The sequence below is a fragment of the Lynx canadensis genome, chromosome B1, assembly GCF_007474595.2.
Source record: "Lynx canadensis isolate LIC74 chromosome B1, mLynCan4.pri.v2, whole genome shotgun sequence".
Classification (NCBI taxonomy): domain Eukaryota; kingdom Metazoa; phylum Chordata; class Mammalia; order Carnivora; family Felidae; genus Lynx; species Lynx canadensis.
Genome location: NC_044306.2, coordinates 87,171,819 through 87,198,972, shown reverse-complemented (window position 1 = coordinate 87,198,972; position 27,154 = coordinate 87,171,819). Strand labels below are relative to the sequence as shown.

General features: G+C 41.1%; 1 protein-coding gene across 3 annotated transcripts in view; it reads left to right on the top strand.

The window, feature by feature from the left end:
* Positions 1-23,376, top strand: part of NOCT (nocturnin) — a 28,731-nt gene extending 5,355 nt beyond the window's left edge. Inside the window, exons 1-3 of one of the 3 annotated variants that reach the window (XM_030313056.1) lie at positions 3,602-6,576; positions 18,798-19,067; positions 20,762-23,376. In XM_030313056.1, coding sequence (XP_030168916.1) covers positions 6,441-6,576; positions 18,798-19,067; positions 20,762-21,597 — 1,242 coding nt within the window. In that variant the 5' untranslated portion in view covers positions 3,602-6,440 and the 3' untranslated portion in view covers positions 21,598-23,376. Of the gene's footprint in view, positions 1-3,601; positions 6,577-15,236; positions 15,970-18,797; positions 19,068-20,761 lie in introns of those variants that run through there. The other 2 variants (XM_030313057.1, XM_030313054.1) reach the window with 2 other exon arrangements.
* The last annotated feature ends 3,778 nt before the right edge of the window (positions 23,377-27,154 follow it).

The window sequence follows — 27,154 nt, the reverse complement described above, 5'->3', positions numbered from 1 at the left end:
GTGCATGGGTGTTTGGCTCTGTACTAAACTCAATTGGGGGCGCCTGGGTGGCTCAGTCGTTTAAACGTCCGACTTCAACTCAGGTCACAATTTTGCGGTCGGTGAGTTCAAGCCCCACGTCGGGCTCTGTGCTGATGGCTCGAAGCCTGGAGCCTGCTTCAGACTCTGCGTCTCCCTCTCTCTCTGACTCTCCCCCGTTCATGCTCTGTCTCTCTCTGTCTCAAAAATAAATAAACGTGGGGCGCCTGGGTGGCGCAGTCGGTTAAGCGTCCGACTTCAGCCAGGTCACGATCTCGCGGTCCGGGAGTTCGAGCCCCGCGTCGGGCTCTGGGCTGATGGCTTAGAGCCTGGAGCCTGTTTCCGATTCTGTGTCTCCCTCTCTCTCTGCCCCTCCCCCGTTCATGCTCTGTCTCTCTCTGTCCCAAAAATAAATAAACGTTGAAAACAAAATTTAAAAAAAAATAAATAAATAAAAATAAACGTTAAAAAAAATTAAAAAAAAAATAAACTCAATTGTACTTTCATGAAAAGCAGCGACAATATTTTCAATTTATTGTTATTCTTAGAATAGGTGAAAACCAGCCTTCCCGCAGGAAGGAGTAATACCTCAAGTGGATGATTTTAGCTGGTGTCAAAGCAACACTTAACATACCGGTTACCGAGAATTCAGTATCTGTTGTGGGCAGGAGTGCTCAGGGGAAAGAAGGATAAACAAATTTACTACTTTGAATGTCTCCCCAGAAATACTTTTTTCTCCTTTCAGTATCAAAAAATGCCTGGGGGAGGGGTGAGGCACCTGGGCGGCTCAGTCAGTTAAGCTTCTGACTTCCCTCCAGGTCATGATTTCAAGGTTCATGGGATGGAGCCCTGCATTTGGCTCCTTGCTGACAGTGTGGAGCCTGCTTGGGACTCTCTCTGCCCTTCCCCCACTTGTGCTTTCTCTCAAATAAATTGATTTTTAAAAATACCTGGGCCCACTCAGATCTTCTGAATTTTAACTCATGGGGCCTGAGCATCCGATGACTCTGATGCATAGCCCAGGCGGAGAGCCTCTTACCACACAGATTTGTTTTACTGCCAGTGAGGAGATTTGTTTTACTAAATGCATAGCAGCCTGCTAGAAATTTCTTACCAGTGCATTGATTCTCATGCCTCCAAAAGTTAGATTCTGCTGTTAGATGATGAGGGACTGTGCAGAGAAGAAAAATTTAAAAACTTTTTTGTTCCATCTTCAGAATCAGAGTAGTGTGGGAAGTCCAGGATAGTAAAAGTTACAGTGCAGACAGAAGTACAGTAAAGAATTGTTTCCACAGGATGTCCAGAGAGTTCCTCACACTTGCCCTGCCTGTTCCCACTATCTTCCTGCTCCCAGCTCTTTGCGCTTCCGGTCCTTGGGCAGGTCGTTGCTAGTCTGCAGGCACACTTGTGACTCTGAGTGTCTCGTGCAGTACAGGGTACACAGTAAAGTACTTTGCAGATTCCAAAGATACCTGGAATATAATAGTTTTGTATTTCCTTTTTATGTTTTGCTGTCATGAATGTTAGCCATCATCCAGGGACTACTGAAAGAAGTTTATCTTTCAAGTCTTTATAGGTCAGATAGGTGTCCTGAGACGTATTCTGGAATTGGTTTCTCTTTCAGGTACTTTGTTCTGAATTTTATTTAGAAAAAAAGTCATGATGAATTTTTAAATTAAGTCTTTAGAAAATTACTGGAATAACGCATGCCCGTTAATAAAAATCTTCTGTCCTCAAAACTTTAAATGTCTTTGAGTATTATTTCCAGAAACTTACAGGATTTTTCTTACGCTTTGTGTTCCAAAATTCCATCAGAAAAAATGTCCCAGCATTGGGCAAGCCCATTTAATCTAAAGCCATACCTTTCTTTAGTACAGGAAAACTTTGTTATTTTTTGGATTATTTTATCAACTCTGTCATCTATTCTCATGTTCTTAAACTCCCATTAGACAGATTGTTGACCATGTGGATCTATCCTGTGTCTCTTCTGTCATTTTTTAATGTCTTTATCTCATCCATTTTGTCAGTTTTTCTATTTCTGTTTTGCAGTCATTTAAAATTTCTAGGGGAACGTGGGTGGCTCAGTCAGTTAAGCATCACTCTTGATATTGGCTCAGGTTGTGATCTCACGCTTTGAGATCAAGCCCCACATTGGGCTCTGTGCTGATAGCACAGAGCCTGCTTGGAATTCTCTCTCTCGCTCTTGCTCTCAAATAAATAAACTTGAAAAAAAAATTTCTAGGGGCGCCTGGGTGGCGCAGTCGGTTAAGCATCCGACTTCAGCCAGGTCACGATCTCGAGGTCCGTGAGTTCGAGCCCCGCGTCGGGCTCTGGGCTGATGGCTTAGAGCCTGGAGCCTGTTTCCGATGCTGTGTCTCCCTCTCTCTCTGCCCCTCCCCCGTTCATGCTCTGTCTCTCTCTGTCCCAAAAATAAATAAACGTTGAAAAAAAAAATTTTTTTTTAAAAAAAAGAAAAAAAAATTTCTAGACATTTTCTAGTTCTCTGTGGCTTTTTTTCATAGAAGCTTGTTTTGTGTCCATAATACTCTCCTGTAGCTTTAAATATATGTAGATATGTAAGCCTGGTTCTCCCACGGGCCTCCCCTAAGGGGGAGAACAGTTTACACGGTTCTGTAAGTAGAAGGTTATGTGGTGGTTGGACAGGCAGGTTTCCCAAGAGCAAGTTGGAGACCTCTACCTTTGCCAAAGCTAGGAAGGCTTCTTTCTGTGTTCACTAATCTGTTTAACTCCTCACCCTACTTTTAAAAATATTCTCTTTTTTTTTATTTTATTTTAAATTTTTAAAAATTTACATCCAAATTAGCATATAGTGCAACAGTGATTTCAGGAGATTCCTTAGTGCCCCTTACCCATTTAGCCCATCCCCCCTCCACAACCCCTCCAGTAACCTTCAGTTTGTTCTCCATATTTATGAGTCTCTTCTGTTTTGTCCCCCTCCGTTTTTATATTATTTTATATTATTTCCCTTCCCTTATGTTCATCTGTTTTGTCTCTTAAAGTCCTCATATGAGTGAAGTCATATGATTTTTGTCTTTTCTCTGACTAATTTCACTAAACATAATACCCTACAGTTCCATCCACGTAGTTGCAGATGGCAGGATTTCATTCTTTTTGATTACCGAGAAATAGGCCATTGTATATATGTATATATACCACATTTTCTGTATCCATTCATCCATCGATGGACCTTTGGGCTCTTTCCATACTTTGGCTATTGTTGATAGTGCTGCTGTAAACATGGGGGTGCATGTGTCCCTTCGAAACAGCACACCTGTATCCCGTGGATAAATGCCTAGTAGTGCAATTGCTGGGTCGTAGGGTAGTTCTATTTAGTTTTTTTAAGGAACCTCCATACTGTTTTCCATAGTGGCTGCACCAGCTTGCATTCCCATAAAAATATTCTTGAGGTCAGAGTTAGACCTTGATCTGGTCTGCTTTTCTTTTTTTTTTTTTTTTTTTTCTTTTTTTTAAGTTTTTATTTTTAGTAATCTATACACCCAGCATAGGGCTCAAACTCATGACCCTGAGATCAAGAGTCTCATGCTCTTCTGACTGAGCCAGCCAGGGGCTCCTGGTCTACTTTCCTTTTAGATCTGTCATCCTTGGGAGCCCTTCCAAGGCACATCTCCCCCTTTTCTTTGAAGCTGTTCTCTGGTTCTGTCTCACAGGCAGAAGCCACCCTTGCTTCTGGGGAAGACAGGGGACGTGGGGGAATTAGCACAGCTGTTTCAAAAGCCATTCTTGAATGAATTACCCTAACAGTTGCCCCTCAGCTTCTCCTGCCCTTTATCTTTGTTGACTCCACTTGGAGTTTCTTCAAAGCTCCCTTGGCAAGAACCATATTTAATGCACCTTTGGTAACTTGTACTACATTTTCCTCCCCTCTGGTTTCTCTGTTAATGCAAATCTGTTTCTGTCTTCCTGGAATTCCTCCAAATTCTTCGTCCACTGATGGCATCCTTTCTTGTCTTCCCATATTATCGTTTCATTCTTTTTAAAAATTTGAATACACTTAGTTTATTCCTGAAAGCTCTTAATGAAGGAGAGGGTAAATGTATGTTGTACTTCATGCCCAGTGACCTATTGAGTGTATTAACATATCAATTCCTATTATATATATTTTTAATTATTTGTTTCAATTCCCACTTGAAAATTGAGTGGTATGAATAGAGGTTTTAAAGCCGTTTACAGTTTCAGTTCAGATGGTGAAAGATCATTCTTTTCCTACATGTACCTTTAACTATTCAAGCAAGGCCATGGAGATTTATATATGCAAATTGTTTTCCCCTATTTGAAGCGACTGAAAATCGTTCATTGGTTTTGTGAAATGTATACAAACTAGCTATACAATTGCATTTCAATAGAATCTAGAACAGGGGTCTGCAAACCTTCTCTGTAAAGAGCCAGGTAGGAAATACCTTAGGCCTTGTGGGCCATATGTCAGTGTCACAACTATTCCACTCTACCGTCGTGGTGTGGAAGCAGCCATAGACAGGACATGAACTTTACTAATTGGACACCGAAATTTGAATTCATACGGTCTTCCCATGTCATGAACTATTACATCCAGATTTGGCTCATGGACTGTAGTTTGTGGATTCCTGGTCACAAGGGAAAATGTCTGTACTGTCAGCAGATTTTTCCTTTTAGCTTTCACGTTTCCATTCATAACTGTAAAAATGCACTATTTGGGGGGCAAGATGTAGTAACACAGACTTCATGTCTTAGTGGGAGCAGTTCCACCACATTCTGTTAGTTTTTCTACCTTTTCACATTTCACTTTGAGCTAGAAAAAGCCCAGTTTGTGGAAATGGTTGGTCAGCCAGCTTCACAGTTGAGCACCAATTAAAATGGGCAACATAAGCTCTTACTGTGGAGAGATTTCTTCTTCCGTGGTGAGGTTTTCTAGATGAATCTGGCATGGCTGAAGGTGTGGCGGAGCCCGGAAAACGTTTTGGCGTTCTTGTATAGCCTGCTGCCTCGAGAGGAAAGGTCGTTCGGATTGTCCCACTGTGTCTAGGTGCTGGTATTTTTAGACGTGTTCGGCTGAGAGTCCCGACCTTCACTTGTGTCTCTAGCACTGCCGTGCAGGCTGTTACACTGCTTTGTACACCGTGTGCCATGCCAGCGCGTGTGCCGTGGTGGCAGTGACGTTGGCAGATGGAGCAGGTGGAATTCGACCTCTGTTTATTCCCTTGTGTGCCCTGGCAAGGCAGCATTGCAGTTGTCCTGGCTGTCCGTGCTGTCGGAGATGCTGATGAGCAAGAGTCCAAGGTGCGAGGAACTTTCTCCGGAGCCAGACCTCTTAGTAATTGTGCAATCTTAAAAAAAACTGTGTCCTCATGTCGTAACCTCAGTATCTGTTTTTGTGAAATGGTGAATACAGTACCTCCTTTGCCAGATTGTTGGAAAGAGTAATGAAAACACACGGAAGCAGTATGGCGTATGCCAGGCTTTCAAAAGTGAACAGCCTTCCCTTTAAACCCGGAAAGTGAGCTTCACTACGTAGAATAGCTAACCTTTAACTGACCAGTTAGGATGTATATCAGGTTTAACTCAATCCTCATAGTAACACGGTGAAGTACATTAGAGTGATCCCCAGATGAAGAAACTGAGGCGCAAAATGGTGGCTAACTTGGTCAGGGTCCTATTAGTAAAAGGAACTGGGATTTGAAGCGAGGCACCCTAACTTGAGTCCCCGCGTTCACGACTGTTTTTGCCTCTGCTAAACGAAAGCCTGGCCTTACTGAGAAAAGTTGAAGCTTTGGCCACAGGGGTTTCACGAAAGAACATACCTGATTGCCGAGTGCTCCAGGCATGCCTGTCACATTCAGTCAGGAGTGCTCAACAACAGAAATTTGAAGACTGGACGTTGGCTAAAATACTTAACCCTCACCGGAAAGTCGTCTCTTCCTAAATTGGCACTTAGAATCCAGCCCCTAGGATCCAGGATTTAATGTACTACACATCCACACTCCTACACAAAACTTGAAGGCGGTTATGTGTGTTTACCAGGTCGACCTGCTGACCACCACAGAGAGAGGGTCCCAACTACAGTCTCACAAAACTCTAGAAAGATAGTTACATTTCATAGTGACTCAGGACAAGTCACTTAAGCTTATGAACTTTAGTGTCGTCATCTATGAAAGAGCCAAGGAGTTTTTGAGAGGGTAACAGATCACAAGTAAAAGTGCTCAGTATACCATAAAACGCACTACCAGTGTAAGGCAGTTCTTCATCAGTGTTTGACAGAATTCCTTGGGGCTTTGCTGTCTCTTGGCATCTTTTCTAATGTATGTATGTATGTATGTATGTATGTGTGTATTTGGTTAGTTACCCCAAGAAGCCTAATGAAAATTAGCTACTGAACAAGGGAAGTAAATTTTCTGAGGTTTCAACACATGGCCAGCAGATGGCAGCATAGGATTGCTGTTTCCATGATGGCTTCCTGTGACGTTGGTCGTTTACAGTTTGTGTATGCTCTGCTCTTTGAGGTTTCCTTGGGCCCAGGGTTGGTGAGCTCCAGCAGCTTCCCAGGTGTGTATGCAGATTATCCTGGTTTTTGTTTAGTTTTTGGCATTTAATCAGCATTTTTTGGCCAAGCCACAGTTTCAGGAGACTAAACTTGTGAGAGAAATTATTCACAGACTGATTTGGGCAAGCTCCAGAGTATGCAACTGCTGGGTAACTAGAGAAACATTATGTGGAGACATGTCTTTCTGTTGTGATTTCTAAGTGCTGTTAGGACTGCTTGGAATGTTAGGCCCAGTCAGTTTGGGTCTAACTGTTAGGATTCTCATCCAGCATTCTGATTATGGTGTGAAGGTGTTTCATTAAGTCTTGATCACTTCCCTCTGATGGTTGGCACTCAGAAACTTATACTGTAGTCTGCCTGTTGCTTTAGAAGTATCTATAATTGGTGATATGAAGAGTAAACTTGTATTCTGTATTTTAGTGATTAGCTCACTTTTGCCTTGTTTTCTAGGAAAGGGATGACTAAATGGGTATTTCAGAAACCTAAATCTGAATTCTCTGGCAACTCTTTAAAGGCTATCATGAGGGAGGGAAGAATTATTTGTTCCTATTAAGTAAAATAGCAGTGAGGTATTTATGCAAGGAGTGAAGATACCCAGTTCCAAATGTATATGGAAATACGCTTTTAGAAAAAGAAAACGGCAGGAATGGTATTGCTAAATCATAACTAGTCATAAGAAATCTGTTTTGATCTGCCCTATTGCCTGTATAAATTATATAACGTGTATCACACTGAGGATGATGGCTGATACTTTTTCTAGTAAAATGCCTGGCGGGGGTGGGGAAGGGGGAACAAATACAATATGGGGTCAAATCAAAAATACCAATCTCCAGGGGCGCTTGGGTGGCTCAGTCAGTCAAGCATCTGACTCTTGAGTTCAGCTCAGGTCGTGATCTCACACACGCTTCGTGAGTTCGAGCCCTTCATGGGGCTCTGCGCTGGCAGCACAGAGCCTGCTTGAAATTCTCTCTCTCTCTCTCTCTCTCTCTCTCTCTGCCCCTTCTCTGCTCATGCTCACTCTCTCTCTCAAAATAAATAAACATTCAAAAAAAAAAAAAGGTGACTTCCTTGTACTGAGAAGAACTTAAAAGAAAATACTCATCTATAAATACATAAAAAACTCACCTACAAGCCAGTATGAGTGCCAAATAAAGTTTAGCGCAGAGGTTTTTGTCAATATTTCATACATTTCAGGATCTTCGGGGACGAATTATTTATACTGTCTCACCTGACGAAATTGGCTTTGGATGTTGAGCATCCTGAACCTTTGAAGATCTTTTTAAAGTGTCACATAGCAACCCCTATTATGGCATAAGACTTAAACTAGGATGACTTAAAATCTTGAAATTGGACATGTATTTATGTATGGAAAGAAATTTTGTTTTAATTCTCCAAAAGAACAAAATGAATGCTATTTTTAAAAAACAGGTGAGAAACAATGAGAATTGATACCAGGTCATTTCCTCATTGTAAAAAGGGCATAATAAGAGTCCCTACGTCCTAGGATTGTTATGAGAGTTAATTGAAAATGCAGTTAGAGCAAGCAGAATTTGTAAATGGTATAAGGTTTGTTTGTTTATTTTTAAGTTTATTTTGAGAGAGCGAGAGCGATTGCACGTGCACACAAGTTGGGGAGGGGCAGAGACGGAGGGAGAGAGAATCCCAGGCAGGATCCACACTGTCAGTGCAGAGCCGGATGCAGGGCTCAAACTCGGGAACCATGAGATCATGACCTGAGCTGGAGTGGGATGCTTAACCGACTGAGCCACCCAGGTGCTCCTGGGTTTTCTTTGTTTTTGTTTGTTTGTTTTTTAAGTTTATATATTTTGAGAGAGTGAGAGAAGTAGAGAGAGAATCGCATGACGTGGGGCTCCATCTTAGAAACTGTGAGATCATGACCTGAGCAGAAATCAACAGTTGGACGTTTAACTGACCGAGCCACGCAGACACCCCAGAATTTGTAAATGGTGCCTGTTAAGTATTCAGTAATCCTTAGTGGTCACTGGCATCATTTTTAGGATGGGGAGAAAGAAAGGTGTCCAATAATCTTTAGTTTTCTTATGTTTTCAAATTTTTATAGCCTTACTACATTGTAGTCCTTATGTGGGTCTAAGTCTTGGCTGGCACTGTGTTTTAAGTGCAAAAATAGTATGTGAAGTGTTGTTTTGGGTTTTTCCCCCTGGTGCATAATGAACAGGTTTTCTTAAAGCATGGGGACGGGGCCCCGGGGCAGAAAGAGCTGCCATATGTGAAGTCTTTATGTGTTCACTTTTCGTTATTAATTCCCTAGCTTGGGATTTTGCACTTACTTTGACATGTCTGTATGTTACCAGAAAGTTTTGGGAAATAAAGCCTTAAGAAATGACTAAGTAAGCTCATATGTTCTTGGGACTAGGAACAGAAAAGAAAAACCGAACACATGGGAAAAAATGAGTTGGAACTTCCCCAAATCTCTCTTTTCTTTCTGTCTCATGACTTTTTGAGAAGAATATTTTTGAAGTATAGAAAATCTAGGTTGGATACCAGAAATATAAAGACAGACGTCAGGGAAGATTATCCATAATTTGGGGTAATTGAAGTCTCTGGAGCAGCACGGAGACAACTTTACAGCAGTGACTTCCTAGCTTTTGTGATCATATGTGCTACCAGTTTAAAACAGTTTAAAACGTGGGGCGCCTGGGTAGCTCAGTCGGTTAAACGTCCGACTTCAGCTCAGGTCATGATCTCGAGGTCCGTGAGTTCGAGCCCCGTGTCGGGCTCTGGGCTGATGGCTCGGAGCCTGGAGCCTGCTTCCGATTCTGTGTCTCCCTCTCTCTCTGCCCCTCCCCCGTTCATGCTCTGTCTCTCTCTGTCTCAAAAATAAATAAACGTTAAAAAAAAATTTTTTTAAACAAACAAAACAGTTTAAAACAAATTTAGTTATGTGCTCTGTGTTTGTATGAATTGTATACATGTCTGCTTTCAACCTCTTATATTGTCTTTAAAAAACATATTTTTAATGTTTAATTTTGAGAGAGGGCACAGGTCGGGGAGGAGCAGAGAGAGAGAGGGAGACAGGATCTGAAGCAGGCTCCGCACTGACAGCAGAGAGCCCAATGAGGGACTCGAACTCACGAACAGTGAGGTCATGACCTGAGCTGAAGTGGTATGCTTAACCAACTGAGCCACCCAGGCGCCTGCCTGCCTCTCTCTCCCCCCCCCTCTCCCTCTCCCTCTCCCTCTCCCTCTCCCTCTCCCTCTCCCTCTCCCTCTCCCTCTCCCTCTCCCTCTCCCTCTCCCTCTCCCTCTCCCTCTCTCTCTCTCTCTCTTTCTCTCTTTCTCTCTCTCTCTCTCTCTCTCTCTCTCGAGCAGAGAGAGATTATATTTTATAAGAAATGTTTTAGACTCATATCTTTATTTTTATCCTTACAATAATCCTGGACATAAAAAGATATAAAATGCATGTTTTTAGAATGCATAAAAGGTTGATGGCAGAGATAACTCAGTTGTTAGCTAATGGCATACAGCAAGTGGAAAATCAGAATCCTACACATATCTATAATTATTTCTGTATCTGTACATCTTATATGTATGGTAAGCGAAACATGAATTCATCCTGATGTCTCTGACCACATGATTCATTCTAGCCTTTTTTGCTCTTTAACTTAACTTCAGTCTCTGTGAGAAATAGGGTTCCCATCATCCACTACCCCTTTACTTGTGCAACACCAATATATATGAAGCAGTTTTGAGATTAACACCTACTACACCCGTGAGAAACTTTACTAACTAGAATACTGTTCCTTTCGTCTTGAGCCATGTGGTTTCCCATTAAACATTGTTTTCCAAAATTACTCAGATCAACAGCTCCCTTTTTACTGAACCCCTTCTGTGAGATTGCCATACATTTATTTGTAAAAAGTTAGATTCATTTGTCAAAGTCTGCATTCCCTCTTGAGATCGTTCCACCTCCTGGTTGATCTTTTAAATTTGTACACATTAAAGTTTGACAGACAGTTGTTTGGATTTTGACAAATGCATAGGATCGTGTCTCTACCACTCTAAGACTGTGCAGATTGGTTCCATCACCCCAAATATTCCCCTAGTCAGCCACCGCTTCCCCCCTCCATCCCCTGGCAACTACTAATCTATAGTTTTGCCTTTTCAAAAATGGCATGTGAACACAGTCACATAATAGGTAAGTTTTAGGATCTGTCCTCTTTCACTTCCAGAATGCAATTGAGATCCATCCGTGTTGCAAGGATGACTCTTGCAAATCGACGGCTTGATCCTTTTCACGGCTGGATACCGTGTTATTCAGTTGTTTATCCATTCCCATGGTGAAGGGCATCTTCGTTGCTTCCAGTTTGGGATGATTATTAATAAAACTGCTTAACATTTGTGTGTGTATTTTTCTGCAGGAACAGAAGTTTTCAATTCATTTAGCTAAAGTACCTAGGGGCACGAGTTATGGGCCATATGTAAGTCTAGGCTTTATAAAAACCTGCCAGACTGTCTTCTAGAGGGGCTGTACGTGGGAAGCAATAAATGGCAGTTTGTGAAAATTGGTGTCATTTCTTATTTAAATATTTGATAGACTCACCAGGGAGGCCAACAGGGCCTGGGCTTGATAATTTGGTATCCTTGCTGCCCTAGTTGAAGTACTCGCATCGAGCTTGAGGGGCAGGGGGGACTAGCCCTGGTGCAGGGTTCGGTAGCTTTCATGAACAGAAGCTTCTGTTTGTTGTATGCCTTTGGTCTGTATCCAGAGCATTGACATAGTTGGTTGTGACAGTTCTGTTCAGGTTTATAGTGCTTTTGGGGGGGAGAGGATATGTGGGCTTCTTCATGCCTGTCATGTCCAAAGTCTCCTGCTTCAGCGTTTTTCCCTCTGGTACCCGCCTCCCCCCCCCCCCCCCCCCCCGCCATTAGCAAACTAAACATGTATAATAGCCTCCAAAAATTCTCTTGCCTCCATCTCTAGCCACTACATTTCTCTCTCTTTCAGGGCAAAATTTCCTCAAAATATGTCTCTACTCTCTCCTGTTTCCTTTTTTCCCCACAACTCCACCAAAAATTGGAAATGGCTATTGTTAAAGTCACTGAAGTTTTCCATGTTGCTAAATCCAGATGGTCTCAGTCTTTGTTTTGCTTGAACTGTCAGTAGCATTTGGCACAAGAGGGAACTACTTCATGGGGGAAACACTTTCTTTGCTTTGTTTCCAGGAAGATTCCAGAATAGGATCCCCTTATTCTACTTCTCTGGCTTGTCATCCTCAGATTTTCACCACATCTTCCCCGGTTTGCCGCAGAGCTCAATCCTTTGGCCTGTTTTCTCTCTACACTCACTTTAGTCTCAAGTGTCCACTAACTTCTAAACGTTTATTTCCCGTGTGTACCTCTCTCCTGAACCCTAGTCGTATCTAATTGCTAAACTCCTATTTTCTGCAAACCCCATCAAATCTTCCTAGCTAGTATTGGAAACCTCCTCTTTCTGGCTGCTCTGCTGGCAATGCTCAGGACCTTTTTGACCACTCTTCTCTCTCAGACCACATCCAGCTTATCACCAAAACTTATTGGCTCCAATTTTAGTATTCATAATCCAGCCACTTTGACTGCTGTCACTCACTGGTCTAAGCTACGACACTGACACTGTCTTTCGCCTGGATGATTGTAATTGTCCTCTGATGGCTTTTTCTATGTCTGCCCTTACTTCCCTACGGTGTAGTGTATTTTTAAGACATCAGCCAGTGAGATTTTTTTTTTAATTGTAAATCAGATTCTTATTCCTGCTTAACATTTTCAAGTGGCTTCCCCTCTCAGATAAAGGCTCAAGTCCTTAGAATGGCCTACAGTGCCCTGTATAATCTGCTCCCCTGTCCTCACTGCTTCACTTAGCTCTTTATTCATTCTGTGTATCATTTCAGTGCCTTGCTATTTATCAACCCTGCCAAGCGTGGTCCTTTCTCAGGACTTGCATTTGCTGTTCCCTCTGCCCAGAATGTTTGTTCTCCCATTGGATCTCCATAAGACTTAATGAATTTATTGCCTTACCATCTTCACCTCTCTGCTCAAATTCCATTCTTTAGTGAGACCTCCTTGAGCATCCCACACGGATTAGCAGCTCCCCACTTGCTAGCATTCCCTATCTCCCTTTCTTCATTTTTTTCTCCATAGCCGTTTTCACCAGATGACCATCCCCTTGTATTTCCCCACTACAGCAGAAGCTCCATGAAGACAGATTTTAGTCAGTTCACTGGTCTGTCTCCAGTGGGCTAGTGTCCAGTATGTGTGTGTTTGAGAGAGGGAAGCAGGACTTTATGGTGGCTACCTGTGATGGGCCAACTGTTTTAGTCAGCAATTAGAGCTCCATATTTTAAGTCTTTTTCTGGTTATTGTTATCCATTCTGATTATTTTAACCCTTATTATACCCTAGCCCATTCCGCATAGTAAGTACTCAGTTTTTCTCTCATTAGTTCATGTGTATTAATCTTTCCCCAAAAGATTAATTCCCCAAACTTGTTAATTTCTTGAGAGAAAAGATCAACACACATCTTCTTGGTATGAGTGCCCATCCCCAAACTCAGGGAATAGGGAAATAAGAATGTAAAATTAATGTACTGTCAACAGATTATCCCTGAGGACTGAGAGATTAGATTAAGAAGATTAGAGTTTTGGGGTGCCTGGGTGACTCACTTGGTTGAGTGCCCGCCTTTGGCTCAGGTCGTTATCTTGCAGTTTGTGAGTTTGAGCCCCGCGTGGGGCTCGATGCTGTCTGCCCAGACCCTGCTTCAGAGTCTCTGTCCTCCCCTTTCTCTCTCCCTCTCTCTCTCTCTCTCTCTCTGTCCCTTCCCCGCTCATGCTCTCTCCCTCTAAAATGAACATTAAAAAAAAAGTTTTCTCCAAGACCACACCCAAGAGAGTAAAAGATTAAATTGTATAGTGTACAGAGAAGGCATAGACTGATGCCCTCCTCCAGGAGTGGGTCGACCTCAGAGACATCTTTCAGCATCATCTGTTCTCTCTTTTAGTTCAGGCTCCCTGTGCAACACGTTGGTTGATTGATTAATCAGCTTCCCAGGTACTTTACCATTAGAAGGCATGTGCTGGGTCACTGTTATTGTAGAACTTGGTATTCACGTTTGCATCGGTCCATCTTAGGGACCATCTTTCAGTTTCCTTTAAGATCCAAGGAGCAGAGACAAGACTATAATACTACTCCCTAACAATTTCCCTCTACCTAGAATCTTCACAGTTTAGCCTAATGACATCTTTTGCAGCTCAATGAATCCACAGTGAAATAAGAGCAAGAGGTCTACGCTAGTAAAACTTCTTTAAAGGCTTATTTTCAGTGCATTCCATACCCAGGTATAGTTGACTCTTGAACAACACAGGGGGTTTAAGAGTACCGACCCCCTGCACAGTTAAAAATGTGCATGTAAAAAAAATTTGCATGTGACTTTTGACTCCCCAAAACTTTACTAATAGCCTACTGTTGACAGGAAGCCTTCCTGCTAATGTAAACAGCCGATTAGCACATATTTTGTCTGTTAAATGTATTATATGCTGTATTCATACAGGAAAGCAAGCTAGAGAAAAGAACATGTTAAGAAAATCATAAGAAAGAGAAAATACATTTAGAGTGCTGTACTGTGAAAAATCCACATATAATTGAATCACATGTTCCACCTGTGTTGTTCAGGGTCAGCTGTTCTGTTAATATGTGAAATCGTCCATTCTGGGCCTCAAATATGAGAGGAATAAAAGTCATTCTGAATGGTACATGCAAGTTTTCTCAAGAGAAATATGTGTGTCTCTGGTACAAGTAATAGAAATGTTATTTTGGGGTTGCCACCAGTTCTAACCTTGATTCATTTTCCAAAAAAATCTCGAGAAAATGAGGATCCTTTGACAGGCCCTCATTTGAAAGCTGAGTAAGCAGGTATAGAGAGCGGGGCACAGTTAAACAGTGACGGAACCAGGAGCGGAATTGGTGTGTTGACATCTGTCCCGTTCAGGCCTTAGTACTTGGCTGTGCCACAAGGCGTCCTTCATTGTGTTTGCTGTAAAGCTTTGTCTTTCGAGGGCAGATTTAATTTTTGAAAACCACTGAAAGACTTTGAGAGGCTGAGTCAACAGATAGGTGATCAGATTTAATCATTGCAATTAGTCCAAAATGGGTTGGCTTTAACAAGAGTGTTTTCCTTGAGTGTTGTGGCTAAAAGTCTATAAATGCATTTTCAAAACTAAACCAAAAAAAGGACAACAGAGAATGATGGAATTAGAATATCCATTTGCTTTGTTTCACACCTACACAACAGTCTCACAATAATAACAATACAAACACTACCACTACTAATTATGATCTCTGAAAACAATTTACAGGTTTTTAAATTTTATCGTATTTTGATTTTAGTAATCTGTGCACCCAGCATGGGGCTCATACCCATGTCCTCGAGATCAATTGCGTGCTCTTCCCACCGAGCCAGCCAGGCAACCCAGTTTAAAATTTTTAAATTGAATATATATTTTTAAATATTTATTCTTGAGAGAGAGAGAGAGCGAGAGAGAGGAAGACAGAAAGAATCCCAAGCAAGCTCCACACTGTCAGTGTAGAGCCCGATGTGGGACTTGAACTCATGAACCACGAGATCATGACCTAAGCCGAAATTGAGTCAGACGCTTGACCCACTGAGCCACCCAGATGCCCCTAGAATATATTTAAAAAAAAAAAAAAAAAATTAAATATTTTCGTCATTGTGGTCCCTACTCCCTGCCCCCTTTCTCAGCTGTATTAAGTCTTTGTAAGTTCATTGTGGGATCACATAGCCGTTGTATATTGTACTCTCTCCACCTCATTTAGACTTGATTTTCTAAGTAGCAGTATATTTAATGCTTACCACCCATCTTATATCAAAGTCCTACCATTTTGGTCTGAAGTCAGTGCTCTAGTTCCAGAGGTGGCAAAATTTTTCTGAAGAGGGCTGGGTAGTAAACATCTAGGCTTTGAGAGTCAAAAGTGATCCTATTCCATATTGTGTGTGTGTCTGTGTATGTTTTTAACAACCTTTAAAACCATTCTTAGCTGGAGGACGGTGCAAAAGTACCTCTGGCTGGTTTGTCAGCCCCGCTCATTTGCTCAGGAAGGGCTGATGGAGTCAGTCAATATTCCCATGTTGCAAGATATAAATTCCTTGCTCACTTGTAGATGAGCCATATATATAAAGTTTGAGTTATATATTTCAAATATGCAACTTCATTTTCTTCTGGCATAAAACATTGCAATTGAAGTCTGATGATACTCTTAATTTACTTTCCTTACAAGTTAACTCGATGTTTTTGCCTAGATGCCCAAGGGATTTTCTTTTTCTTTACAGTCCAGTTGGTGTTGCTCATTCTGGGTTGATATTCTCAGGTATGTGATGTGTTTTTCAATATGTAGTTTCAAATATTGTTTTTTTAAGGTTTTTTTTCTTTTTTTTTTTAGAATAGCAAAGAGAAGGTAGACCTTTATGCATGTATGTTTAAATATATCCATGATACGTCTTTTTTTTAACCTCATAGTTTTTTTTTCTTTTAAACCATTTTATTTATTTCCAGCTTAATTGAGGTATAATTAACAAATAAAGTAGTATATATTTAAGGTATATACCACATGATGTTTTGGTATACGAATACACTGTGAAATAGTTACCTCAACCAAGCTAATTAACACATCTGTCACCTCACAGTTACCTTGTGTGTGTGTGTTGAGATCACTGAAGGTCTGTCTACTCTCTTAGAAGATTTCAAGTATACAGTACAGTAGTATTAACTATAGTTACCAAGCTGAAATTACCTCTCCAGAACTTAATTCAACCCTCCATGATTTGTACTCTCAAAAGTTTTCTTGATTTATAGTTTTCAGTATTTGTTTCATTTCCTTGCATTGGTTTTCCTGCTACAAGAATTCCTTTTACCCATATGTTGGATCGTCTTTGCTTAAGGTTAAGCACAAAACTGTGTCTTTGCTTAAAATAAGCACATAATATTTGCCACTATCTCTCAAATGATCTTTTTTTTTTTAATTACTGATTCTTGCCTCATTTCTGAGTTTCTTAATTCTGATTTAGGCTGTACTATCATTTTCTTAATGACGTTTAGCTCATTTGCATTTGTAGTGAGATACAGTTTTGATTTGCTTTCTGGGCATGTCTTTCTGGCTTGCATTCATTGTCTGAAAATGGATGTTACTCTCTTTATGTGAAGGTGTTCCTAACTTTTTAAAAAGAAATGTGGTTCAAGATGGTTTTTCTGGCTTCACATAACTCCTCCGACCCTAGACTCCTGTTGGACACTATTACTCTCTTTTTCATGTTCATTTTTGCACACTTGTTTTTTTATCACAGTAACCACCCCAAAACTCAGCCTGACAAATGAAACTAAGCTACATCAGGCTAGTAGTTTGCTTAGAGCCTGACATATGTCAAATATTGCTGTACGTTTCAAATTTAAAATACCCCGTGGTAACCTGGGAGTTTGTTGTGGTGCTCTGTGACATTCCGGTCTACAGTTTGGGTGGTGCTACTCTTCTGGAGACTACACTTGAAAAACCAGTAAGACCTTTCACTTCTTTTTTCTTAAAAACTAGAAGTACAGAAGAAAGATTTTCAAAGTTGTACTACCAGCCCAGAAGAAAATCTCTTCCTTTGGACCCATGCATTCAGATAGGCAAGCAAATTGACAAAAATATTTTAATATATTCAAATCAAGCACTTTGGAGACAGGTGTGTGCATGTGTTTGCGCATGTATGTGTGAGAGAGAACAGGCTTGCTTAAATGTATGATGTGTTTGTTTCTTTGCCTTTATTTAGTTTTCTTGCTGGGGGAAAAAAACTACATTGAGTTGATGAAAAGGAACAATAGAGAGCATGCTTGCATGCTTATGGACCTTGATGTTTAAGGACATTTGGTGGTAAATATTTGAATTTGCCTTTGTGTCCTGAGACAGTGAATATGATTGCTGGTTTCAGGTGCAGTCAGTCAGCCTGCCAGATAATGTATTTTATAAGAAAACTGTGTCTTTTTTTTTTTAAGTTTATTTATTTTTGAGAGGGAGAGAGACAGAGCACAAGCAGGGGAGGTGCAGAGAGAGAGGGAGACACAGAATCTGCAGCAGGTCCAGGCTCCGAGCTGTCAGCACAGAGCCCGAGGCGGGGCTCGAATTCAGGAACCATGAGAGCATGACCTGAGCTGAAGTCTGACACTCAACCTACTGAGCCACCCATGCACCCTAGAAAACTGTGTCTTTGAAGAGAAGGCAAGGATAATGGATGTGGTAGGGAAATCCAGATTCGTCCATACCAACATTCGTCATACACAGAATCTTGAAGGTTGTTCCAAGTAAAATTGACCCTAATTTATGCTTAACTGAACAGAATAAACGAGCCATCACCTGCTTACAAGTACGGTTTCCCTCATGCTAATTAGTGGGAGATTGTGCTCTCCTCTCCTTGGTGAATTATAATCTATCAGGATAAAAAGTGGAGCACTAGAAAATGTTTTCTGCTCCTCTCCACCCCATTTCTCCTCACAGGATCCCAGGAGATGTGGGCAACCTTCTCTTACCCCTTCTGCCTACAACCCCTTTTCTAGATTCTTAAAAAATCTGGCAATTGATATTATAGACTAATATTGCTCAGCGACGTCCAGAGCCTACAGAAAGCCAGAGCCCTGATGTATAGTAGACACCTAAGAGAAACGGATATGGATTTAACCCAACTGTTACGTTCCATAACGGAGGGATCTATATAGATGAGGTGTCCACAGCAACAGCTTGCTATAACCTAATCTCTTCCAGATTAACATAGGCTTTCTAACATCTGGCTTTTTCCAAACTGGCCTCCAAATTTTTAGTAAAATATTTAGAAAAAGGAATGTGAATTTTGTTGAGCCATGCTTTCATTAAGACCGGGTTTATAAATTATAAAGACAAATCCTAAATTAGAAAAGGCCATAAAGATGAAGATATTTCTCCCTTAAAAGAATTATCTTAATCAGAAACCGACTTTAACATTTGTATTTAAGTTACCTGTCCTAGTAGAAAGCTAGAACCTGGCAACTCCTTTAATCCACCTCTGTGGCAGTGGCTTTCTGCATGAACATGGCAACATTGCCCTCTGTCGGGTTCTTGGCTTCTAGGGACGGTGAATGTTTTATCTTCTGGTTGAGCAGGGCGTGTGACTGTGCTCTCCTTCCCTGTAGTGTGCTCCATGGGACACGGCACGAGCAGGCTCTATAGTGCTCTCGCCAAGACACTGAACAGCAGCACTGCCTCCCAGCACCCGGAGTATTTGGTGTCACCTGATCCAGAACATCTGGAGCCCATTGATCCTAAAGAACTCCTTGAGGAATGCAGGGCTGTCCTGCACACTCGACCCCCCCGATTCCAGAGGGATTTTGTGGACCTGAGGACGGATCACCCCAGCAGCCACCCACCTATTAGGGTCATGCAGTGGAACATCCTTGCCCAAGGTATGCCTGATGCTTTTGTGCCTGAGCAGTTAAGTTTGCTGTGACTACCTTTCTGTTTCTGCGCATACCTAAAGCACTGATGTGTTACGTGGAGGGAAGAGGCGTGGGCAGATAGAGGTGTAGGAGGACGGGGTGACCAGGGCAGTATGAGGAGCTCCCAGACGGGGAGGGTAAGAAAGGGAGCCATCTGATTTTCACTAACAAATCCAGCAACTCAAGATTTATACCTTACCTTCCATGTTTGTAGGCTATCCAAATACAATGTCTGCTTCCTAGCACATCCATATTTAAAGGACCCTGTCTTTTATCATTCTCTCACTTTCCGTTGCCTCCAACTTTCAGTCCACAGCACTAGGATAGCATTGGCAAGGCAGAAACTAAGTCTGCTGGATGGGTAACATATAGGACTTTTCTGCAGGGAATAGGGCCTCTGTGGGTGCTGGTGAATCCGGATATTCCTTTTTATTTTTTAATGTTTATTTTTGAGAAAGAGCACACACAAGCAGGAGAAGGGCAGAGAGGGGGGCAGAAGATCCAGAGTGGGTTGGCACTGTCAGGGCTCAAATCCACGAACCGCGAGATCATGACCTGAGCCGAAGTCAGATGCTTAACCAACTGAGCCACCCAGGCTCCCTGAGTCTGGGTGTTCTTGAAGCTAGATTCCCACCCATATGCATCTGTAACCTGAGGCTAAGGAGATAATGCTTTAGTTCATTAAGATATTACTTTGTTATGGCAGAAAGGCTGTCTTTCGTAGATCTGCTGAATTTAAAAAAATGTGTCAGTCGGCTCTCTGTAGAATTGCCTTTCATGTTGCAGTTGAAATTTTAAGAAAAAGAAACAAAGGCAGTTTTAAGAAGGGTGTATACCCTGACTTCCCAGTATTTGATTGGAAAAGCTGCCTATTTAAAATAGGTTCCATTCATTCCAAGTAGTGTCTGCATCAGTCCTTATGGTTCATTATAGTTAGTGTTAACGTATAGATGGGGTGCCTGGCTGGCTCAGTCAGTAGAGCATGTGACTCCTGATCTTGGAGTTGTGAGTTTTAAGCCCATGTTGGGTATAAAGATTACTTAAAAATAAAATCTTCCTTAAAAAATTAGTGTACAGAGTTAAATATTTACTTCCTCTGACATAGGTTAGATCCCAGGGATTGTAAAGAACACTGTTTCAAGCTAAAACTTAAGATCTTATATCCTAGAATATAGTTACAGGAAACAGTTTTGTTGTTGTTTGTTTGTTTTTTTTTTACTTTTTTTTTATTGTTTATTATTTTTGAGAGAGAGACTGAGAGCAAGCAGGGGAGGGGAGAAAGAGAGGGAGACACAGAATCGGAAGCAGACTCCAGGCTCTGAGCTCTCAGGACAGAGCCCAACGCGGGGCTCAAACTCACAGACCGCGAGATCACGACCTGAGCTGTAGCTGGCTGCCCAACCAACTGAGACACCCAGGCACCCCTACGTGAAACAGTTGTAATATGAAAGAAAAGAAATTGCTTGCCTCATTTGGATAGTAAGAGGTTATTTAGTTTGGTAGGTTAATGCGGATTAGACAGAGAAGAATCACCCAAAGCATCTGAAGTAGAGGAAGCGTTCTGAGGGTCTTGAGTACTGTCAGACCCTAAGGAGACTTCCAGGTACTTAGAAGTCATGTGTCCTGTAGTAGCTGACAGCTGACTGGCTTTTTTATTTCAGCTCTTGGAGAAGGAAAAGACAACTTTGTGCAATGCCCTGTGGAAGCACTCAAGTGGGAAGAAAGGAAATGTCTCATCCTAGAAGAAATCCTGGCCTACCAGCCTGATATATTGTGCCTCCAAGAGGTGGACCATTATTTTGACACCTTCCAACCACTCCTCAGTAGACTGGGCTATCAAGGCACATTTTTCCCCAAGCCCTGGTCACCTTGTCTAGATGTGGAACACAACAACGGACCAGATGGCTGTGCCTTGTTTTTTCTCCAGAACCGATTCAAGCTAGTCAATAGTGCCAATATCAGGCTGACGGCCATGACACTGAAAACCAATCAGGTGGCCATTGCACAGACCCTAGAGTGCAAGGAGTCCAGTAGACAGTTCTGTATCGCTGTCACCCACTTAAAAGCACGCACTGGCTGGGAACGATTTCGCTCAGCTCAGGGTTGTGACCTTCTCCAGAACCTCCAAAACATCACTCAAGGAGCCAAGATTCCCCTTATCGTCTGTGGGGACTTCAACGCAGAGCCAACAGAGGAGGTCTACAAACACTTTGCTTCCTCCAGCCTCAACCTGAACAGTGCCTACAAGCTGCTGAGTGCTGACGGGCAGTCAGAGCCCCCGTATACTACCTGGAAGATCCGGACCTCAGGGGAGTGCCGGCACACGCTGGATTATATCTGGTATTCTAAACACGCTCTGAGTGTGAGGTCAGCTCTTGATTTGCTCACCGAAGAACAGATTGGACCCAACCGGCTACCGTCTTTTAATTACCCTTCAGACCATCTGTCCCTAGTGTGTGACTTCAGCTTTAATGAGGAACCTGATGGACTTTTATAAATGCTCTTCTGTGTCTTTTTCATCACAAGAAGTCTTAACCAGGGATGTTTCAGGAAACTGAAATAGGATAAAAAGTTGCCTGAGGAAGGATTCCCAATTTCTTTTACATCATTTTCCGTGTTTCCAGCATGCCCTTGGGAACCCAGGAATCCCATTAGTCCACAAACCTTTTCCATTAAAACCTACAGCAAAAAAGGTGTTTGCACTCCAGTTTTGGCTTGTATTATTTTCTTTCCCTTAGCATTACATTTTGATCATTTAAGGGTATTTCAATTAGGCTTGTTTTGTAGCTTTTTTCAGTTTAAGGATGCTATATAAAAACAGACTTGCTTGAGTCCTCCGTAGATAATAATAAGTATACAGGAGCAATTTCTCTAGATAGCATTTCAAGTTATTTATTTGTGGGTTTTTAGAATGCCAACAAGATATGCATGGCAATATTTATTTTTTTATATCTTCATGTAAGATGAAGTAAATAAGAACATTATGAACATTTTAAACCCTTGCAAACCATAAGTTATAGAGTAATTTATAGTGATTTTCTTAAATCTCTAAGATGTTTTTACTTCAGGTCTAACAGTAGCCATGTACGAAGGGACTATTTAGCCTGAAGGCATTTTTTTGTTATTTAAGTGACAATATCAGGTTTCCTTGATGCATTCTTCATAAGTAATGCTTGCTATGCCTCCATGTTCCCATAATTGTGTTTCTTAAAGAGATTCCATGGCCAGTCAGTCTTCATTATTTAATCACTGTTTTGCATTTATCGTTTTCCATTGGAATGCTATGGTATATACATTTGAAGTCACCCAGTGTCTATTTGTATTGGACTGTGCTTTTCACAATTAGGAACTGTTATGTGGCAGTAGCTAAGAAAGTAAGTGGGACCTGCTTTTCAGAGACGGGAAAGTAGAAAGCCTATTAACGAAGCTGTCATTGAAATTTCCTAAGATAGCCAGGTGACTAGTTCAAAACATCTAGAAAGAAGAGTATAAAAAGTCTGAAAGATAACCTGGAATTCTCTTCCATAGGAAATAAAAGTGGTAAAGATAACAGGCGAAGCCCCCTCCAAACAAAATCCCAACAAATAACCTATTGGTAATAAACTGGTAAATATTTTAACCCATGAGTTGTAAATATTTAAGAATAATAAATGGTCTTTTAAAGCTAGTGCTTTTAATATCTTGTCTTTTTAGTCCAAAAAAGAATCTGGGAGTAGATTTGATCTTTGAATACTGTTAACATGGTGACCGACAGTATCCATTTACCCACAGACCTTCATTTTCAAAGCGGACAAAGGTGGGTCTGTAGCTGCACATGAAAGGCATCTGTGCTGTGCTTATGTAGTATCTCTAGGCATCAAGGTTGGAGTCCCCCAAAATGGTTCACCCAAATGTTCTGCATTGGAGCTACTTTGGAAACAAATGAGGTTTTCAGTACATTGCACACACAAAATCTTAGGGCTGCCTGGAAGGAATGGTAAGCAGGAAGAACATCTATACCAACTGTCATTTGGTTCAATAATGGTAATCCTATGCTGTTGAGGAACAGAATACTGATTAGAATACTCACTAGTACCAGCATTAAATATTGTTTGCCTACCCCAAAGTACACCAGCCTGAAGAGAAACTATCACAACAGCCTTAAGCAAACCATTCCAGATGAGTATGAAAGCCAAAATAATGTCTGAATTTAAAATGTCCACCAATATATGAATTAACAGGCGATGGGTTGAGTGTTAGGCTCGGGGTTGGTGGGAATGCTAATGAACAAAAAAAATGGAAACACCTTGTGATTGTAATGTTCCCATAAATTAAGGAGATGGGGGAAAACCTATAATGGAACTCTTCGTTATGAGTGGTCTTGTGGAGTTACCGTGACAGGAGGCCTAAACACTTCAGTATGCTTGTGTTTGATGCTTTTGTATTTGTCTATTTAAAATGTAATTATGGGAGCATTTAGGTAAATAATTTCTTAGTAGTGTGTTAAATCTTGTTGGATTATACTTCATATTTTATTCTTCCTTTTAAGTCTTTATAGACACCTTTGCCTTACGGACTATCAGTAACCGGAAGGCAGAATGGTAAGTAACAAATCTGTATTCTAAATTTTTAAGCATGTTCCATTTAACAAATTTCTCTTATTCCATCCCTCTGTACCTTTTGGTTTGGCTTTTCTTTTTATATCACATAATATTTTAGTCGTGGTCATAGTAAGAGTCTTCGGAGAGAAGGTAAAATTGTGCCGATTTGAAGAGAGAATGAGGGGCGATGGATTTTTTTTCCTCCTCTGTGCCCTATTTCAGTAGATTCCCCTCTACAAGGTGGTAGGAATAGGAATGACCACCTCATTTACTCAAGCAAAGCATGGTGGTGTATACTTACAAAGAAACTAACATTTGAACTCCTTATACCTTTGCCTCTAAGAGCTTTACATATATGATCTACAGCTGTTCTTTATTATTAATGTTTCTACAACTACTCTTAATTTAAAATGGATGTAAAACATCAAATACGTGGACCAAAGTGACATGACAGCTAATAGTTCTTGACTCCAGAGTACGTGCTTCTTTCCCCTGCCAACATGCTCCTTTGGCCCCAAGTGAGTACAATTGGAGAGAAAAGTGATAGGTGGAGGAGGAAGAGATCGGTTCAATGAAAAATGGTCAAACACCTGAGTCAAATACTTTGTAGTACATACGCAGTATAGAACAGAAGCGAGATACAGAGGCCAAATAGTGGCCGAAAGAGTAGATTTCAGTTATTCTGATGGCAGCGAAGTAGTTCAAAAGTAGAGTATCTAATACTATTTGCATACTTTGATGGTAGCTTTTTTTTTTTTTTTTAAGCAGTGAGAACAGCTACTCGGAGTGTTTCAAACTAGAGGAAATTGATGCAAGTATTCTCTATTTGAGCGAATTTTTAAACCATCCAAGGTTTTATAATAGTGAAGGGAATATAATTAGATAATGTGTTTTAGGCTTGAGGAAGCTTATATCCAAGATATAAATTCTAAAAAGAGATAAAAACACATGTTCATAATCATAATTGATTTCAATTTTAGACAAGGATAGTCATCCAAAAAATGAATGTACTTGCAGAAAGAGCTTTTTTAAATGACATGTATAAAAATATGGCACAGTCCAGCTTTTATCTAGAGTGGATGGATCCCAGAATGGTAGAGGACTGGAGTTGGGCTCCCGAAACAAGGGGAGGAGAAAACAAACATCAAGTAGAAGGGGCCAGGCTCCAAGCGAAGACACATGACCGGCGTGGCCCTGGACGAGCCGCTCCATCTCCAGGGCCTCCGTTTTCTCATCTACAGAGTATTGCATTGTACCTGCCCTGTCAACCCCACAGATATCGGAGGTGTGTGTAAAACAATACTGTAAATTGTTCTACACGTAAGTCACTGAACCTTCCTTCAAAGGTTTAGAGCAAGAAAGGGAAGGGCACTGTACTTGATGTCTTAAAATATTCATGATGTTGTTAACAACCCACTGTTACTATTCCAAGAAGAGTAATCTTTCAGTTTGAAAATGCAGAACTAATAGCAGTAATAGAAAATAAAGCCCCAAATAGGTGAGAGGTTGATAGAATGAATGGCAAGGGTTTTTTTTTCCTAATTGTTCTTCCAGGCATATGTGAGGTTGTGGGTGATCTGGTTTTTAAATTTCATGGGAGAAAAAAAAAAATAAAAAAAAAAAAAAATTTCATGGGAGAATGTCAACCCTACTTTGATTTGTAAAGTAAAAAAATATCTGCCTTTGAGTGATGAACAGAATACTCACAATTCCAGGCCTTTGTTCCCCAGATTTCTGTGTAAAGCCCACATCTAAGAACACTCATGCAAGATTAGACATGCAGACACGGCCATTCCTTTTTGTTTGTTGTTTATTTCTTAGAATGAAAGAGAGAGACAGGTGCAAGCGGGGAAGGGGCAGAGAGACAGGGAGACACAGGATTGGAAGCAGGCTCCAGGCTCTGAGCTGTCAGCACAGAGCCCCATGTGGGGCTCAAACTCATGACCGTGAGCTCCTGACCTGAGCCGAAGTCGGACGCTTAACTGATTTAGCCACCCAGGCGCCCCGATTCCTCTTGACAAAATGCTAGGAAAAGCTTAGTTGCTTCTAAGCAGCTGGTAAACTGGATTCTTTGAATCTCATTACTGATCATCTTTTTTGCCTTGGCTTCCAAGACATTCAAAACCAAACCTTATAGCTGAATTTTAATTACTGTGTAACATTTTACAACATGTATTCTGTATGCTTTCATCTTTTGCCATCCTTTTTTCTTTTACCTATTTTTTGACTTTCACTTGTTCTTAGAATATGTAAACTATCTGAAATCCTTTTGGTAATAAAGCAGAGTATAAATTACCTTGCTACATTAAACAGATTCAGGTTTCTAGATGTGGACAATTTGTGTACAAGAATGTTGAAATAGGATTATAGAATCCTTATCTATAATGTAAAAACATCAAGAAATATGATGGAATGGGGCGCCTGGGTGGCTCAGTTGGCTGAGTGTCCGACTCTTGATTTTAGCTCAGGTCATGATCCCAAGGATCACGGGATCGAGCCCCTGCGTGGGGCTACGTGCTGAGCATGGAGCCTACTGGGGATTCTCCCTTTCTGCCCCTCCGTCTCTAAGATTAAAAAAAAAAACTAAGAAAAGAAAGATAATGGGAGACTGGGCACCAAGAATATGTCCAACACCTCATTTTGGTTTCCACAGATTGGTAAATCTGAAGAGAACAGCATCACAGCAAAATTCTGCAACGTTTTAAGATTTAGTTTGTGAGAAAGTAAGGATCATTAGATGATAGTACAGACTTATTCCTAAACTGACCTACCCGCCCCCCACCCTTTTTTTTTTTGGAAGGGAGGGAATGGAGATTGAGGCTAAAACTGAATTGAGAGGCAGAGAAGTTGTTTTTAGGTCTGCCACTGACTAACCTAACTACGACTGAGGAGTCAATTGTTTTCAAACCTTAGTGTCTTTCTTTGTAACACAGGCAATAGATCAGAAAATCTCTAAGGTTTCTCAAAACATTGAACTCTGGTACCTCCACAAAATTTGAATTTCTATTCACACTGCTCAAAACTGTTTTTGCAGGGGGCCTCTGACTCTTGGTTTTGGCTCAGGTCATGATCTCACAGTTCGTGAGTCTGAGCCCCACATCCGGCTCTGCACTGACAGCACAGAGCCCGCCTTGGATTCTCTCCCTCTCTCTAAATAAACTTAAAAAAAGTCCCTTTAAAAAAACATATTTTTGCAACTTTTTGGAACTGCTTCCATATCCAGTTTTAGGGTGCTCTCCAGAAAAGTACTGTGAATTTTATAGCCACATCTCGTTTTGAACCAAATATGGCATTACCTAGCTTGATTCACATCAATTTATTTACCTCAAGTGACTTGGCAGTTTCTAAAACTAAAATCTTCCTCAGAAAACTTGCCTCTATTAATTATGTTTTAAATTTTAGGCCCTGCTCCAGGAAGCAATTAGGAAAAAAAAACAAAACAAAACAAAACAAAAAACCATTTCGAACAATGGT